The sequence below is a fragment of the Lynx canadensis genome, chromosome A3 (genome assembly GCF_007474595.2).
Source record: "Lynx canadensis isolate LIC74 chromosome A3, mLynCan4.pri.v2, whole genome shotgun sequence".
Taxonomy (NCBI): domain Eukaryota; kingdom Metazoa; phylum Chordata; class Mammalia; order Carnivora; family Felidae; genus Lynx; species Lynx canadensis.
Genome location: NC_044305.1, coordinates 78415557 through 78430955, shown reverse-complemented (window position 1 = coordinate 78430955; position 15399 = coordinate 78415557). Strand labels below are relative to the sequence as shown.

General features: G+C 36.0%; 1 protein-coding gene across 2 annotated transcripts in view; it reads right to left on the bottom strand.

Moving 5' to 3' along the window:
- Positions 1-201: 201 nt before the first annotated feature.
- REL (REL proto-oncogene, NF-kB subunit) overlaps positions 202-15399 on the bottom strand; it is a 36318-nt gene continuing 21120 nt past the window's right edge. Inside the window, exons 5-10 of one of the 2 annotated variants that reach the window (XM_030310665.1) lie at positions 6491-6631; positions 5235-5339; positions 4291-4503; positions 3418-3486; positions 3224-3289; positions 202-2010 (exon numbers count right to left, since the gene is read on the bottom strand). In XM_030310665.1, the coding sequence (XP_030166525.1) occupies positions 1247-2010; positions 3224-3289; positions 3418-3486; positions 4291-4503; positions 5235-5339; positions 6491-6631 (1358 nt within the window). In that variant the 3' untranslated portion in view covers positions 202-1246. The remainder of the gene's footprint in view (positions 2011-3223; positions 3290-3417; positions 3487-4290; positions 4504-5234; positions 5340-6490; positions 6632-15399) is intronic. The other variant, XM_030310666.1, reaches the window with a different exon arrangement.

Genomic DNA, 15399 nt, shown 5'->3' with positions numbered 1-15399 from the left:
TCAACTCCCTTCTGTCCAAGTTAAATTTTTAAAGATTTTTGATTTACATATAAATTTAAGAAACTCAGGGGCACCTGGGTGGCTTAGCTGGTTAAGCATCCCACTCTTGGTTTCAGCTTAGGTCATGATCCCAGGGTCATGGGATCAACCCCTGCATTGGGCTCCACAAGGAGTGTGGAGCCTGCTTAAGATTCTCTTTCCTTCTGCCCCTTCCCCCAGCTCATACTCACTCTCTCCCTAAAAAAAAAAAAAAAAAAAAAAATCTAAGAAACTCCAGAAAACCCCTTAGGGGTCACCTTGGCCCATGGGTCTCAAAAATAATAAGTAATTCATTTTTCCAATGACATAGTCATTACAGGTTTCACCTTAAATTTGCTTAAAAGCAAATATCAGTTAATTCATTTACCTAAGAATACATTAATACAATATAAAAGAAGTATAAAAAAGTATATTTGGAAAAACTAGAGCCTTGCTCTCTCTCACCTTCTCATTCTGTCATGGGGAAATGGGATAGGACTCTAAAGACAGAATTCGCACCGCACATAGCATCAGGTCACATGTTTCAAAAGAAGAAACAGTAAGGCCCTTTTAAATTTCCATTTCAGAATTGTCCTGTTGTGGTACTTTCTAGCTTTATATTCAATATACCCAAAGTTGTGTGTGTGTGTATGGAGGGGGGGTTAATGGGAAAATTGGTTTTATTCAATATTTAACATGTACTTTATACACTTATGTCAAATAATGATTTAGCCTAAGCTAAAGTATGTGCTAGTTTAATAAACCTTCATTGGATGTCAGCCTCTATAGGGCATCCTAGCCTAGAAGTTCAGTCTGTGTAGATTTATCTACTCTTTGAAGCAAAAGTCTTCTGTAAATGCTGGAAGTTTTCCTCCTCTTCCTGAAGTTAGGAAATGATTTCATCCCTCTTTCAAGCTGTAGCTTCAGCACTGAAGATTCATCTTTCATTATATCCTGACAAATTCTCTGCCAGCTACACAAGGAGCTCCAGAGCCAAGATCGCCTGTTAGAGGAAGGCCCTACATCCCCAAAGTTTTATACTTCTCTCTGATAAAGAAGTTTTGAACTGTCATCTTTTAAATGAAAAACAAAACAAAACAAAACAAAACCCTATGTTATAGTCTCAGAGAAATATAAAATACTGTATCTATATAGGTAACATAAAAATGGTTACAAACATGTCAAAGGATTTAAATCTTGAGTAACCATTTAAATCGCACAAGTTACCTTAAAAATATTCAAACGCGAATGAGTCGCTCAATTGCTCATTCTGCATAGTGCCAATACCCGAATACTGACTATGAACAAAGCCATGACTGTTTGGATTAGTACCGTTTGATGGCCCTGACTCATTCATCATACTGTTATCTGTACAATTGAAATCAGATCCCTCAAATGCCTCGGACTGTGCAACAAAAGCCGTAGTACTGGAACTGGCGCCTGCTGACAGACTGGAAGAGGACATCTGATGGAGCTGTCTCAAGTCTCTCGGGTCTAACACTGAATTGCATGAAGGGTTTTCAAGATTCATGCTCACAAGTCTTGGATTATCAGACTCCCTCATGCTGTCATTCATATTCACAGAGCAATTTGGTAGCATGTTGGCATCAGAAATACCATATAAATCAGCTGATGACATGGATGATGCTTCCATTCTGCCTATGTCATTAGCATTGTTATAAATGCAAGCATTAGAGGCATTCAAATCACTCACAAGAGGTATTTCCAGATATGGTGAGACACCTTGTGAATTAGAGGAAAGTGTCCCCGTTGAAAAACTACTCAGTGGATTTGTGTTGACTGAGCGTGAGGTGGGGTGGGCCCCTGAAGACCAGCTTGAAGGCTGAGATACCATTGCAGGTATGGCTGAAGTATGATGTGACAACGCACTCGAGATGGACACAGACGAGGAATAGTAGGAGTCTGCTTGGCTTGAAATGCCTGAGGTCCTGGACATATCTGTCAAAACTGCACCATGAGAAAAGTTGGATTCTGTGGGGAGGAAAATACATTTTTACAAAACTGAAATAAAAGTATAAAAAATATCTCTAAATTAAAATAGCATAAACACACTAATAAAGAAAACTTTCAAGGACACTGATGTAACAGTTTAGATAAAAATAGTAAATTGCACTAAAATTATTACATGAGTCTAAAGCTGCGTTCTGTAACGCTGTTTTACAAATACCTTTAATTTTGTAAGTTATTTGGGCATAGTTAACTTCACTCCAGTTAAATATGAAAATCTAGCTTCTGAGGCCCTAGAAAGGTATTTTTGAAAAGTGAAAAATAAATCCCAGAATTTCAGGGGAATTTCAGGGGTCCCGGGCTGGCTCAGTCAATAGAGCATGTGACTCTTGATCTTGGGGTTGTGAGTTCGAGCCCCAACACTGGGCATAGAGATTACTTTAAAAAATAAAGCATTAAAAAAAAAATCAGAATTTCAGGTAATGGGAATCTAAATAGCCAAAACCATTTCAAATTCACTATTTTTAGGAGAAAATGGAGGGATGGAGGAAATGCTCATTAGGAATGATTAAAAAATCCACATAACTTGCTAAGATCTATTAAGCTAGAACTCTAAAGTACCACATAATTCCCAGTCAGAAAGAAATTAAGGATTCTGTATTTATTTATATAGTATATGACTGCTATACATACTCAACCAGGAAAAAGCACTGATTTAAGAATGTTAAGGGGAACGAAAGACTTCTAATTAAATAACCCTGGTTGAATGATCTAAACCAGAGGTTCACAACTTTTTTTCTATAAACAGCCAAATATTTTAGCCTCTGTGGGCCATACAGCCTCTGTTGGAACTACTCAGTTCTGCCACTGTAATGCAAAAAAAACAGCCACAGACAATATGTCATCAAATGAGCGTGGCTGTGTCCCAGTAAAACTTTAAAGATAAGCGACCCACCAGATCCAAACCACTTCTTCCATGACACACCATAATTAAGTAAAATTACCACCATATGAACAAATGTAATTTCTCAAACAATGAATCCCAAAAACATAATCATAGTTTCCAACAGGACCTTAAATGGAGATCAATTCATTTAATATTCAAAGCATGAAATAATTTGTGGGAATGGAAAATAGCAAAGAAGCGGTTTTCATTCTTAAGAATGGAATTCCAATATACTGTGCAAAGCACTGATCTTTTGACCATTTAAGGAATAGTCTACAGGGGATGAAATACCTTTTTTGATGAATCGTCCTTCTCCAGTTGATCCTAGACCAGGTCTAGGTCTTTCAGGAAAATTAACTGTTGTGATAAAGTTTTTTCATTATTAAACGCAATTTTAAAAATAACATCAGTTAAAATTTGGAAAATGGGATAAAGTAAAAACCCCCAAATCTATTTAAATACAAATCAATCCAAAATACTCTTACCACAATCTTGCCACAGTTTCTGGAAAAGTAGAGTTGTTTTTTGTTTCTTTGCTTTATTGCCATAAGTATCTGGTTAAAAAGAAAGCAGGAAAGTATGTGAATCATCATAGGATTGTACTGCTTCTCCTTCAACAACTAAATAGGTGTTTTATTCCCATACAGAAAATGCTTTAAATATATATATATAATATGGATTTAGTAAGTATTGCAGAATGTGTCCCAAGTCAGCAGTAAAAGGTATAATACTCATCTTGTTTTCTTATAACACCTATAAGTCAACAATGTCAACTAACACAATAAGGGCAGATTAAGGATCAAACCAAAATGAAGACCAGTTTCTGAGTGGCAAGTTTTCCATCTATAAAAAGGGCATGATAAGGACAAAAACAGAATCTCAAATATAAAATAAATTTTGATGAACAGTTCGGATACTTTGAAAGTATTCCAGATTCCTTTCTAAAGAAAGAGATGCAAAAGAGCATAAAGATCAATTGGTAAAAAATCAGCTGAAAACTTTCAGGAAATAAAATGTAAATCATGAATAAACACTACTGTATTCAAATGTTATCTAATAAGAAAATGTTATTAGGAGAACTAACTTTAAGAAATATATATTGGGGTGACTGGGTAGCTCATTTGGTTAAGCATCCGATTTCAGCTCAGGTCATGATCTCACAGTTCGTGAGTTTGAGCCCAGCTTTGAACTCTGTGCTGTCAGCGTGGAGCCGGCTTTGGATCCTCTCTGTCCCCCTCTCTCTGCCCCTTCCTCACTCGCACCCACATGCTTGTGCTCTCTTATTTTACTTAAAAATAAGTAAAAGTTAAAAAAAAAATGAAAGAAATGTATAAAACCTTACCACCAAGAAATCGTACCTTTTTCATCTGGCAGATATCTAAAATCCATGGATTCACTAACTTCCTGGTCAGAAGGTCTCCGCAGCTGCATTTTTACTGTTACTGGTTCTGTTATAGCTCTGCAATATGGTGGAGTCTTAAAAACAATGGCTACTTGACGGTGTACATCAGCTTGTGAAAAGATACCTTTTGCTTCCCAATCGTTCAACACAAACCGAACTTCTATGTCATCTAGTGAATACAAAAGCAAAGAAATAGCAATGGAAAAACAAAATCCATCTATGAATCTAAAATACAGATTGGGGGCGCATGGGTGGCTCAGTCAATTGAGCTTAGGTCATGATCTCATGGTTTGTGATGGGCTCTGTGCTGACAGCGCAGGGCCTGCGTGGGATTCTCTCTCTCTACCCCTCCACTGCTTGCCCACACATGCTGTTTCTCTCTCTAAATAAATATGAAATAAAATGGTCCCCAACTTACAATGGTTCAACTTAACAACATCTTGACTTTATGATGGCGTGAAAGCAATATGCATTCAGTAGAAAGTGTACTTCAGATTTTGATCTTTTCTGGGCTAGCAATATGCAGTACAATACTCTGAAGATGCTGGGCAGTGGCAGCAAGCCACGTCAGCCACCTGATCAGGAGGGTCAACAACTGACACAACTGTTCTGTTTTTCACTTTCAGTACAGTTTTCAATAAATTACACGACATATTCAATACTTTATTATAAATAGGCTTTGTGTTAGGTCATTTTGCCCAACTGCACGCTAATGTAAGTGTTATGGGCATGTTTAAGGTAGGCTAGGCTAAGCTATGATGTTTGGCAGGTTAGGTGTATTAACTGCATTTTCAATTTAAGATTATTTTCAATTTACAGTGAGTTGATCATGGTGTCACCTCACTATAAGCCCAGGAAGATCTGTATATTCTAAATTCAATGAAACAAATAAATAATTACCTTTCTGAACTTTATCACATAGTAGAAATATTTCATCTCCTCCTCTGACACTTCCACAGTTCTTGTTTACACGACAAATCCTTAATTCTGCAGTATTTGGAGCACCTAAACATAAAGGATTTTTTTTAATTAGTAATATTTTTTACTCGTTTTTTACAGTGAGAATTCTAGGAAAACAACTTACAGGACAGAAAAAAGCTTTAGTGTATAAATAAATTAAGGACACTAAAAACATTAATAATCCACATCTGTCCTTTTCCTTTTTAACTACATTGCCCAAACTGGTTTAGAGCCTTGTGACTTCATTTCTCGGCAATAACAGGTCCTCTAGTTAAATCTCCCTGTTTCTAAATTCGGATTCTTTCAATCCATCCTACACAGTGTCACCAGATTAATCTCTTCAATCATGACTATAACCCTATAGCAATGCAATTTCATGCTGACATGTATAGAAATACAATTTCAATAATTCTCCCTGGCAATTCAAAGTTCTCCATGATGAGGATACTCTGATCCACCTTTATAGGCCTATGCTCCACTATGCTTCTACATGCAATACAGGCAGTCATATAGCATGAGTGGATGCATATAAAAGCAAATACACACACACACACAAACACACACACACACACACACACACACACACACACACACACTGAGGGCAATTTCATAATCTTCTAAAACTACAAATATCCATATCTTTTGATCTAGCATTTGCCAACATTTCTACTTTTATAAAATTATGCTAGAGACACATCTGCATAAAATATGCACATACAGGATATATTTACTGAAGTACAATTTGTTAGAGAAAAAAGTCAAGAAGGAAGCAAACCAAATGTCTTGTAATAAGGTAATGATTTCACAAAATTGTGATATAGCCCATATAAAGAAATATGCAGTTACTGGAAAGAATAAGGTACCTAAAGGGGGAAAAGGCTGAAGATATATTGCTAAGAGAAAAAAAAAAATTTTTTTTTAAAGGATCTGTGATTTTTTTTAAAGTTGCCAAAAATATATTGTGTGAAAATGATGGTTTGTTTTTATATATGAAGAAACTGGTTAAACGTACCTGAGGATAGTGATTATCTTTGGAGGAGGAGGAGATCAGAGAAGATTACTCCTATTATTTTAGTAATACTTGAATTTTTCTTACAATGATCATACTTTTTTTCTAATTGCCAAAATACTATAAAAAATTAAACTAAAAAACCCCATAAGCTAATGCTATAAATATAAGAAAATAAAGTACTTACGGTTGTCATAAATTGGGTTAGAGACAACAGGAGGTAGAGCAGTTGTCAAATTACCATGTTCATCAGGGAGGAAAACTTGAAAACATAATCTCACCACATTGAGGTCGCAATCTTCAATATCAAGCAGCTGTTGTTCAGGAACTAAATATAAATAGTACAATTTTTTTAAGCATGTAAAACAGTCACATAGAACTAAAATCCTGCTAGGTCCTCCTCCTTGCCCAACATATCCAATAACCCTAAGTAGCATCCAATCTGTGCTAACAAAATAGAATGGCACACAATCCAAGAATGCCTTTTATCATTACCAGCACATAGTCAGTCACTAACAGTATTAAGTTATAGCCATGGTCAGGAAGTAACTATCCTAAGTTATCTGAAATTTAGAGCAGAACCCCAAACTGACATTAATAATTGACAAATTCTTACAAAGTAGTTGCAGATTATATGCAACAGAGAATAGGAAGAATATAAAAGACAATATAAATCTGTATAAGAATTATTATCATCCCTGTTTTACAGATGAAGAATTTTATGTTTTAACGTTTGTTCATTTTTGAAAGACAGCGACAGAGTGTGAGTGGGGGAGGGGCAGAGAGAAAGGGAGACAGAGAATCTGAAGCAGGCTCCAGGCTCTGAGCTATCAGCACAGAGCCTGAAGCGGGGCTTGAATTTACGAACTGCAAGATCATGACCTGAGTCAAAGTTGGACAATTGACTGAGCCACCCAGGCACCCCAAGAACTGATGTTAAGGAGATGAAATTACTTCTCCGAAGTTTCACAGATAGGCAATGGTAGAGAAGGAATTCAAACTAAGACGCCATTGAATCCTGAACCTATGCTCTCAAAAACTGAACTCTATTAGAAAGCTTTACGTATGTTTTGCATAAAAATGACATATGTAGAAATAACTACTAAAATTCAGAACAATATGTTAGGGATTAAATACCTAGAAGAAAATAGATGATATAAGGTAACTAGCTAGTTTCCGTAAGGAATTTTATGTACAAATTAAGTTTGCTTTAAAAGGAACAAGAACACTAGCAGGAAAATTTTACAGTTCTGAAAAAATATAAAAACCTATTCTTTATGACAGAATAGATGTAGTAACAGTTTATTAAGTTGATATTTGAAAAGAAATACCGTTCAACGAGAAAATATTAACTGCATTTTCAAATAACATAAGCTGTAGCAATAAATCATAACAGCCATATTTTTTAAAAGCATGAAATACACAATGTGGAAATTTTTTATGAAATTTTAGTTTTCAGAAAGTATTAAAATTTGAAATACTAAATTTGAAAACACAGTTAAATACCAAATTCTTTGGTCCTTACAGGAAATAAACTAATAAAATGGCAATGCAATTCTGACTGTTTTTATTTAAACTATGCTCACAGTCTTTGTAGCCATCAGAACATTTAAAATATTCCCATTAGTGCTCACTGCTATCAGTGTGGAGCCCACTTGGGATCCTCTGTCCCCCTCATGCTCTGTCCCTCTCCGGCTCATTCTTTCTCTGTCAAAAATAAACATTAAAAAATTTTAAATATTCCCATTAGTATTTTTTTATGTTAGCTTTATTCATTTATTTATTTATTTATTTAGAAAGACTGTGAGCGGGAGACAGGATGAGAGAGAGGGAAAGAGATGAAAGAATCCTAAGCAAGCTTCACGTTGCCAGCGCAGAACCCTATGCGGGGCTCGAACTCAGCAACTGTGAGTTTATGACCTGAGCAGAAATCAAGAGTCAGACACAACTAACTGAATCACCCAGGCGCCGCTCTCATTTGCATTCTTTTTTTTTTTTTAATTTTTTTTTTTTCGACGTTTATTTATTTTTGGGACAGAGAGAGACAGAGCATGGACGGGGGAGGGGCAGAGATAGAAGGAGACACAGAATCGGAAACAGGCTTCAGGCTCCGAGCCATCAGCCCAGAGCCTGAAGCGGGGCTCGAACTCACGGAGCGCGAGATCATGACCTGGCTGAAGTCGGACGCTTATCCGACTGCGCCACCCAGGCGCCCCTCTCATTTGCATTCTTAAGCCAAGCATTTGAAGGAGTCTACAAGAACATATCTGTATAACTAAAAAGTCAAAATATTATGATATGAACACCTGTGATACAGGTGTTCATAACATAATATGACATAACAGGGGTGGTTGAAAGGAGTTTATTACAAATAACAAAAGACACTTTTTTTATTTTTTTTGCTGTTATCACTTACAAAAGGTTTTAGGAGCTTTATGTCAGGAATGGGGGTGAAGACCAAATATATATTTATTATAAATCACAGTATCACAGAAACCCATAGAGTTTAAGTTCAGAATGAGAGGCTTCTTTTTTTCCAGATATAGCCTGCCAATTTTCTAAGAGGTGGCTAAGAAAATGAGAAGTTAAGATAAATTCTCAGTAGCCTGTAGGGGAAAAATAAAGGGAGCTCAGGGTATACTGAGGATGGAGGACCTGAAAAATGCCCAGTTCTTTGGTTGGGGCCCTGGAGGAGCTACACTTCAGGAGTTAAGAATGAACTGGAGGGGTGCCTGGGTGGCTCAGTTGGTTAAGCGTCCGACTTCGGCTCAGGTCACGATCTCACGGTCTGTGAGTTTGAGCCCCGCGTCGGGCTCTGTGCTGACAGCTCAGAGCCTGGAGCCTGCTTCGGATTCTGTGTCTCCCTCTCTCTCTGACCCTCCCCCGTTCATGCTCTGTCTCTCTCTGTCTCAAAAATAAATAAACATTAAAAAAAAAAAAAAAGAATGAACTGGAAAGATAACAGATCCACAGAGATGAAGTCCACCTAAATCATTCACTGATTTGAGGTGATCTGAGATTGCTAGTGACTAGTCACCTACCATAAGAAAATCTTCTGAAGGCAGATAACAACATCCTAGACCTAAAATCCTTAGAATTTTTCATATACGATGACTGGTATTCTATTTCAAATAACCAGGTATACGAGGAGACAAAATAAAGTGATTTAAAAAAAAAAAAAAGAACAGAAAAACAAGAGTCTATAGAAACACTGCAAAAGATTCAAATAGTGAAGTCTTCAGAAACCTGATTTAAAAGAACTACACTTAGAGGTGCCTGGGTGGCTTAGTCAGTTAACCATCTGACTCTTGACTTCAGCTCAGGTCATGATCTCACAGTTTGTGAGTTTGAGCCCTGCATTGGGCTCTGCGCTGACAGTGCGGGGTCTGCATGGGATTCTCTCTCTGCCCCTCCCCTGCTCACGGTCTCTATCTCTAAATAAATAAATAAATAAATAAATAAATAAATAAATAAATAAAATATTAAAAATAACTATACTTAATGTACTCAGGAGTTAAAAGACAAGATTGAACTTAGTACAGAACTTGAAACTATTAGAAACCAAATAAATTCTAGAATTGAAAAATACAATAAACTGAAATTAAGAATACCATCAAATGTATCAACTGTTTTATAAAACTTTGTTTTGTGTCTTCTCTTTGTATATGCTAAGGACTAAAATCTGCTTACCAAGATTTTCTACCGAGAGTTTTTTTTTTTTAATTTTTTTTTTTAACGTTTATTTTTTTTTTTTAATTTTTTTTTCAACGTTTTTATTTATTTTTGGGACAGAGAGAGACAGAGCATGAACGGGGGAGGGGCAGAGAGAGAGGGAGACACAGAATCGGAAACAGGCTCCAGGCTCTGAGCCATCAGCCCAGAGCCTGACGCGGGGCTCGAACTCACGGACCGCGAGATCGTGACCTGGCTGAAGTCGGACGCTTAACCGACTGCGCCACCCAGGCGCCCCTAACGTTTATTTTTGAGACAGAGAGAGACAGAGCGTGAACAGGGGAGGGGCAGAGAGAGAGGGAGACACAGAATCTGAAACAGGCTCCAGGCTCTGAGCTGTCAGCACAGAGCCGACCCAGGGCTCGAACTCACGGACTGCAAGATCGTGACCTGAGCCGAAGTCGGACGCTTAACCGACCGAGCCACCCAGGCGCCCCTACCGAGAGTTTTTAAAAGTGTTGATTTACACTAAAATTTGTAATCCATTTTCAGCTGATTTTTGTATATAGCAAGAGTTAGAAAAATCCAACTTAATTCTCATATTTTCTTAAGTCTGTTTCTGGGGTCACAATTCTATTCCACTGGTCAATCTGTCTATTGCTACCTCAATACTATGCTGCCTTAATTAATACTTCTCTTTATAATAAATTCTAGTATCTGATAAAGCCAGTTTGTCATCGCTATTTCTCTTCTATAAAATATCCTCCTTTTCCTGTTCAGAATAATTTTATCATATTTAATGAAAAATCTCAAGAGTCTGGAATTGCATTGAATCTGTATGTCAATTTGGGGGAAAATGCCATCTTTATAATATTGATATTAGTAAACATGACCTATCTCTCCTTCAGTTTAGGTGTTCTCCACCCTCTCATAATGAAATTTTATAATTTTCCCTAAAGAAATCTTCATTGTCATTTCTCAGATTTGTTGCCACGTACTTTATATTTTCTGACAATATTTCCTTTAATTATTTATTGTTGATATATAGAATGCTACTGATATTTGTATATTAATTTTATATCCATTCTTCTTGAGATTAGTATTTTGATAATATACTTGTATATCTTTTTGAGTTTTCACCATAAAGAATAGCTTCTGATCATTACAGTTTTATTTCTGCGTTTTCAATCAGGTGTCCCTGCATTGGCTACACTCTCCACTACAATGTTGAACAGAAGTAGCAAGAATACACATTCTTTTTTCATTCTTAACTTCAAAGCCTGCTTCTGATGTCTCCTTCATTTAGGATAATGCTTGCTACAGGTTTTTAAATATATACGTATCATTCTATAATACAAAATGCAGTATTTTGGTCTGCAATGTGGAGAATGCTTCTCAGCTTTTAAAAATATGCAAAATCTGACGAAGAACAATCAAATTCTCTTAAATTCCTCTTAAACTAGTTTAAAATTTCCCTTTATATTTATCAAAAGGCAACAAGGTAACAATTGTTCTTCTTAATCTGTCTTTAGAAATAAATATTACTCCTTAGTCCTAAAAGCAGTATGTATAAGAATTTAATTTTTATCGGAAAAATATTACCATGATGTATTTCTCTTAGAAGTAGGGCTTCAAAATTTTAAAGTCAATTATAGTATATATTAGCTCTAGAGATGTGACATTTCCAAAATTCTAATGCAGTTAAATATTACTGAAATACAAGTAAACATCAGGACAAAAATACACAGTATTTTTATTATTAGCCTATATGTAGGCTAATAATTTTAAAAGCTCACTTCATTTAAAAGTCATTTGGAAAAAAAGCTTATTTCATTTAAGTCTCATTTCAGAAAAAAAAAAAGAAGTTTAGTTATAATTCATTTGACTTGCTATTTAAAATGTATAGAGGGGCGTCTGGGTGGCTCAGTTGGTTAAGTGTCTAGCTCTTTTTTTTTTTTTTTAATGTTTATTTATTTTTGAGAGAGAGCGTGCACTCGTGAGTGGGGGAGGGGCAGAGAGAGAGGGAGACACAGACTCTGAAGCAGGCTCCAGACTGTCAGCACAGAGTCCAATGTGGTGCTCAGAGTCCAATGTGGTGCTCAATCCGAGAGATCATGACCTGAGCCAAAGTCGGACACTTAACCAACTGAGCCACCCAGGTATCTGGAAGCGTCTGACTCTTGATATTGGCTCAGGTCATGATCTTGTGGTCGTGGGCTCGTGTCAGGCTCCGTGCTGAATGTGGAGACTGCTTGGGATTCTCCCCTCTCTCTCTCTGCCCCTCCCCAGCTCACCTGTTCATGCACTCTCACTCTCAAAATAAATCTTTTAAAAAAATGTATAGATTAATCTGTCATGTATAACATAAGAAAAGCTAACATTTAAAGTGCTTACGTAAAAAAAAATAAAAAATAAAAAAAAATAAAGTGCTTACGTGGCCAGGCAAAAGGTAAATGGTCACAGCCATCTATCATTAATTTACTCATTCTTTCAAGATATTTATTGAGTTACTATTATGTGCTGTGCACTAAAATAAATACCAGATACAGATATGAAAAGACCATGCCTGCTCTTAGTGAGATTAGTGTCTCCATGAAAAATAGGTAAAGTAAAATTATATAACATGAAAAGTGTTATAATGGGAGTATGTTGAATACAGAAGGCATAAAAGAAGTGCCCCAAGTTCTGCCCATGATAATCAATAAGGTTTGAAAAACTAAAGCGAATGCAGTAAAGAAAGGATAATCAAGTACTCAAGAGCCTTTTTTTCTTCTTGTCTTTTAAAAACAAAAGAAAAAATTTATTTATTTAAGTAATCTCTATACCCAACATGGTGCTCAAAGTCACGGCCCCAATATCGAGTTGCATGTTTAATGGACTGAGCTAGCCAGGTGCCCCTCTTCTTGTTTTTTAAGCTTAAAGTTGTGAGGAAAGGCTCTTATATTTTCTTGTATTAAACCAGACTTTAGAGACCAGAATGAATCTATGTTAGAGACCACTTGTCTTTTTAAACTGTGTTATCTTTCAGACTACCAATACAAGATAATCCCCCCAAACTCAATTGTAAAATAGTCTTTGTAACAACTCAGTGTCCTCTCTATATGGAAAAATAATAAGATACTGAATAAAACTGAATTGTAAATTCTTTATTGTCAAAATCCTATCGATTTTAATCAATGAATATTAGAATTCCTTGTACGTCATTAAACACATAGCTAGAAAATGATAAATAACTTAATTTTCTTTCAGCTTTTGTTGTAAGAGTCCTCTATGAAGTCTAACTGCTATTCTTTTATTCCAGCTAAGTGGACACTATTAAAACTTGATATTGGGGGAAAAAAAAAAACAAAACTGGATATTGGAACCCTTCATTAAATTCTTTGTGCAATTTAGATTTCAGCACATCTTTGACAATTTGAACAATATTTTACATGAAACCTCAAGTTTAACACTACTTTATTGCTGTATATCCCTTTTTTGTGAGATAGTTCTAAAGAATTAATAGCAAGAAAAGTAAGGAATGCCCTTAAAACATACTAGTTGATGTAGTACATAAACTAATCCTACAGAAAGTTAAGAATAATTCTTACCAGTTTTTGTATTTTCACACGATACCTGATGTCTAGAAAACAGACTGTCACAATGATGTAACATCAGTCTATAGACCAGAAAGTGCAGGTCCTATTTTACTAAACACTTCCAATTTTACTGTTTCTATATATCATAAATATAGATCACAAAAACAAAGTCAACTAATCTCTTACAGTACTAACAGAATTTTCCTATGTGAAGTGATACACCTGTGAAAAAGTATAAATTCAGCCCTGACAAATTTCTATGTACATGGTAGAATTTGAACTTGTATATCCCAAAAATAAAATAAACAACCAAAGAAAAGGATAATTCTGAGTTATCTAAATTAGTTTTTGGTGTTTTGAGTTTTTTCAAGGGGATTAGATTTTGTTTTGCTTAGTATTAGAAATGTACATTTGAGGGGGCGCCTGAGTGGCTCAGTCGGTTAAGCATCCAACTCTTGATTTCTGCTCAGGTCATTATCTCATGGTTTGTGGGTTTGAGCCTCTCATCGGGCTCTGCACCCTCTCTCTCTCTCTGCCCCTCCCTTGCTTGTACTCGCTCTCACTCTCTCTCTAAATAAAAAAATGAACCTAAAAAAAGAGAAATGTACATTTTAGGTCTTATTTCAATATTCTAGGAAAACAATAACATATAATAACCATAATTTCTATTATGAAAACTATACTGGAATAGAGAATGAAGCCTACTCTAACCGTCCTATTTAAATGTATAACCTTTTCCCCTTAACTACAGATTCCCGACTCCTTACACTGATTTTTCCCCGAGAACTTTTCATTGCCTAATAAATCACCTACTATATTTACTTAGTAAATTTGTTTATTGTCGGTGTTTCTCCACAGAAATAGAAGCTCTTCAAAGGCAGGAATTTCTGTTCGTTTTGTTCACTAACTTATCCCAAGCACCTACCACAACCTAGGACTATAAAGACTGAATGAGGTAACATTCCTATTGAAGGAATGAATGCATTAGTAGTTAAGATGCATAACTTACTGTATATAAATAGGAAACTTTTACCTCAGATATTGTGAAGATATTTGTTTAACAGTAATATAAATATACGGTTTAGGTACCAAAGTGAAATGTAAGATATTGTGAAGGTATTTGTTTTAATAGTAATATAAATATACGGTTTAGGTACCAAAGTGACATATAAGCAAGTTCCGTCATAGATCCTGTCCACAATGAGCATAAAATTCATCTCATAAAACAACTGCTGGAGAATTAAATAATCCAACAGATGTCACAAAGCTTTTCATGACCAATTGCTGAGTGACTGGTATAATTAGGGGGATATTACCTTGGGCTCAACAGAGCTAAAAAGGTTTTCAGGGCATTTCAGATAAGGAAAGCAACTTGAATATTTTTGGTAGACAAGTACAAACAAGGTGTGTTCACTCATTCATTTGTTCATTTTCTCTTTCAACAAATTTTAATTAAGCCCCTACCATGTGCCACACACTAGACTGTGTGTGAGAGATACATAGAAGACAGTCCTTCACAGCCTCAGGAATCAGTGAGGGAGAAACACACAAAGGCATAGCAAATCATATTGGAAAGATGTACAACATTTTCAGAAAACAATACTTTTCTCTGTGGCAAGGTCACAGAAAGCTTCAAAGAGGCAACCTTTAAACTTGAAGGCTGAGCAGGAAGAATTTACTAGGTAGATCAGGGCATTCCACATAAGGGCATTGCGTATATAAAGGCACAGTAGCAAGAAAGAATGTGGCTCTTCAAACACGGCAAAATATTTCAGATGGCAAAAACAAAGCACATATGTGTGCACTCAGTGTTAGAGGAAGGAGGGACAGGAAGTCAAAGCAGAGG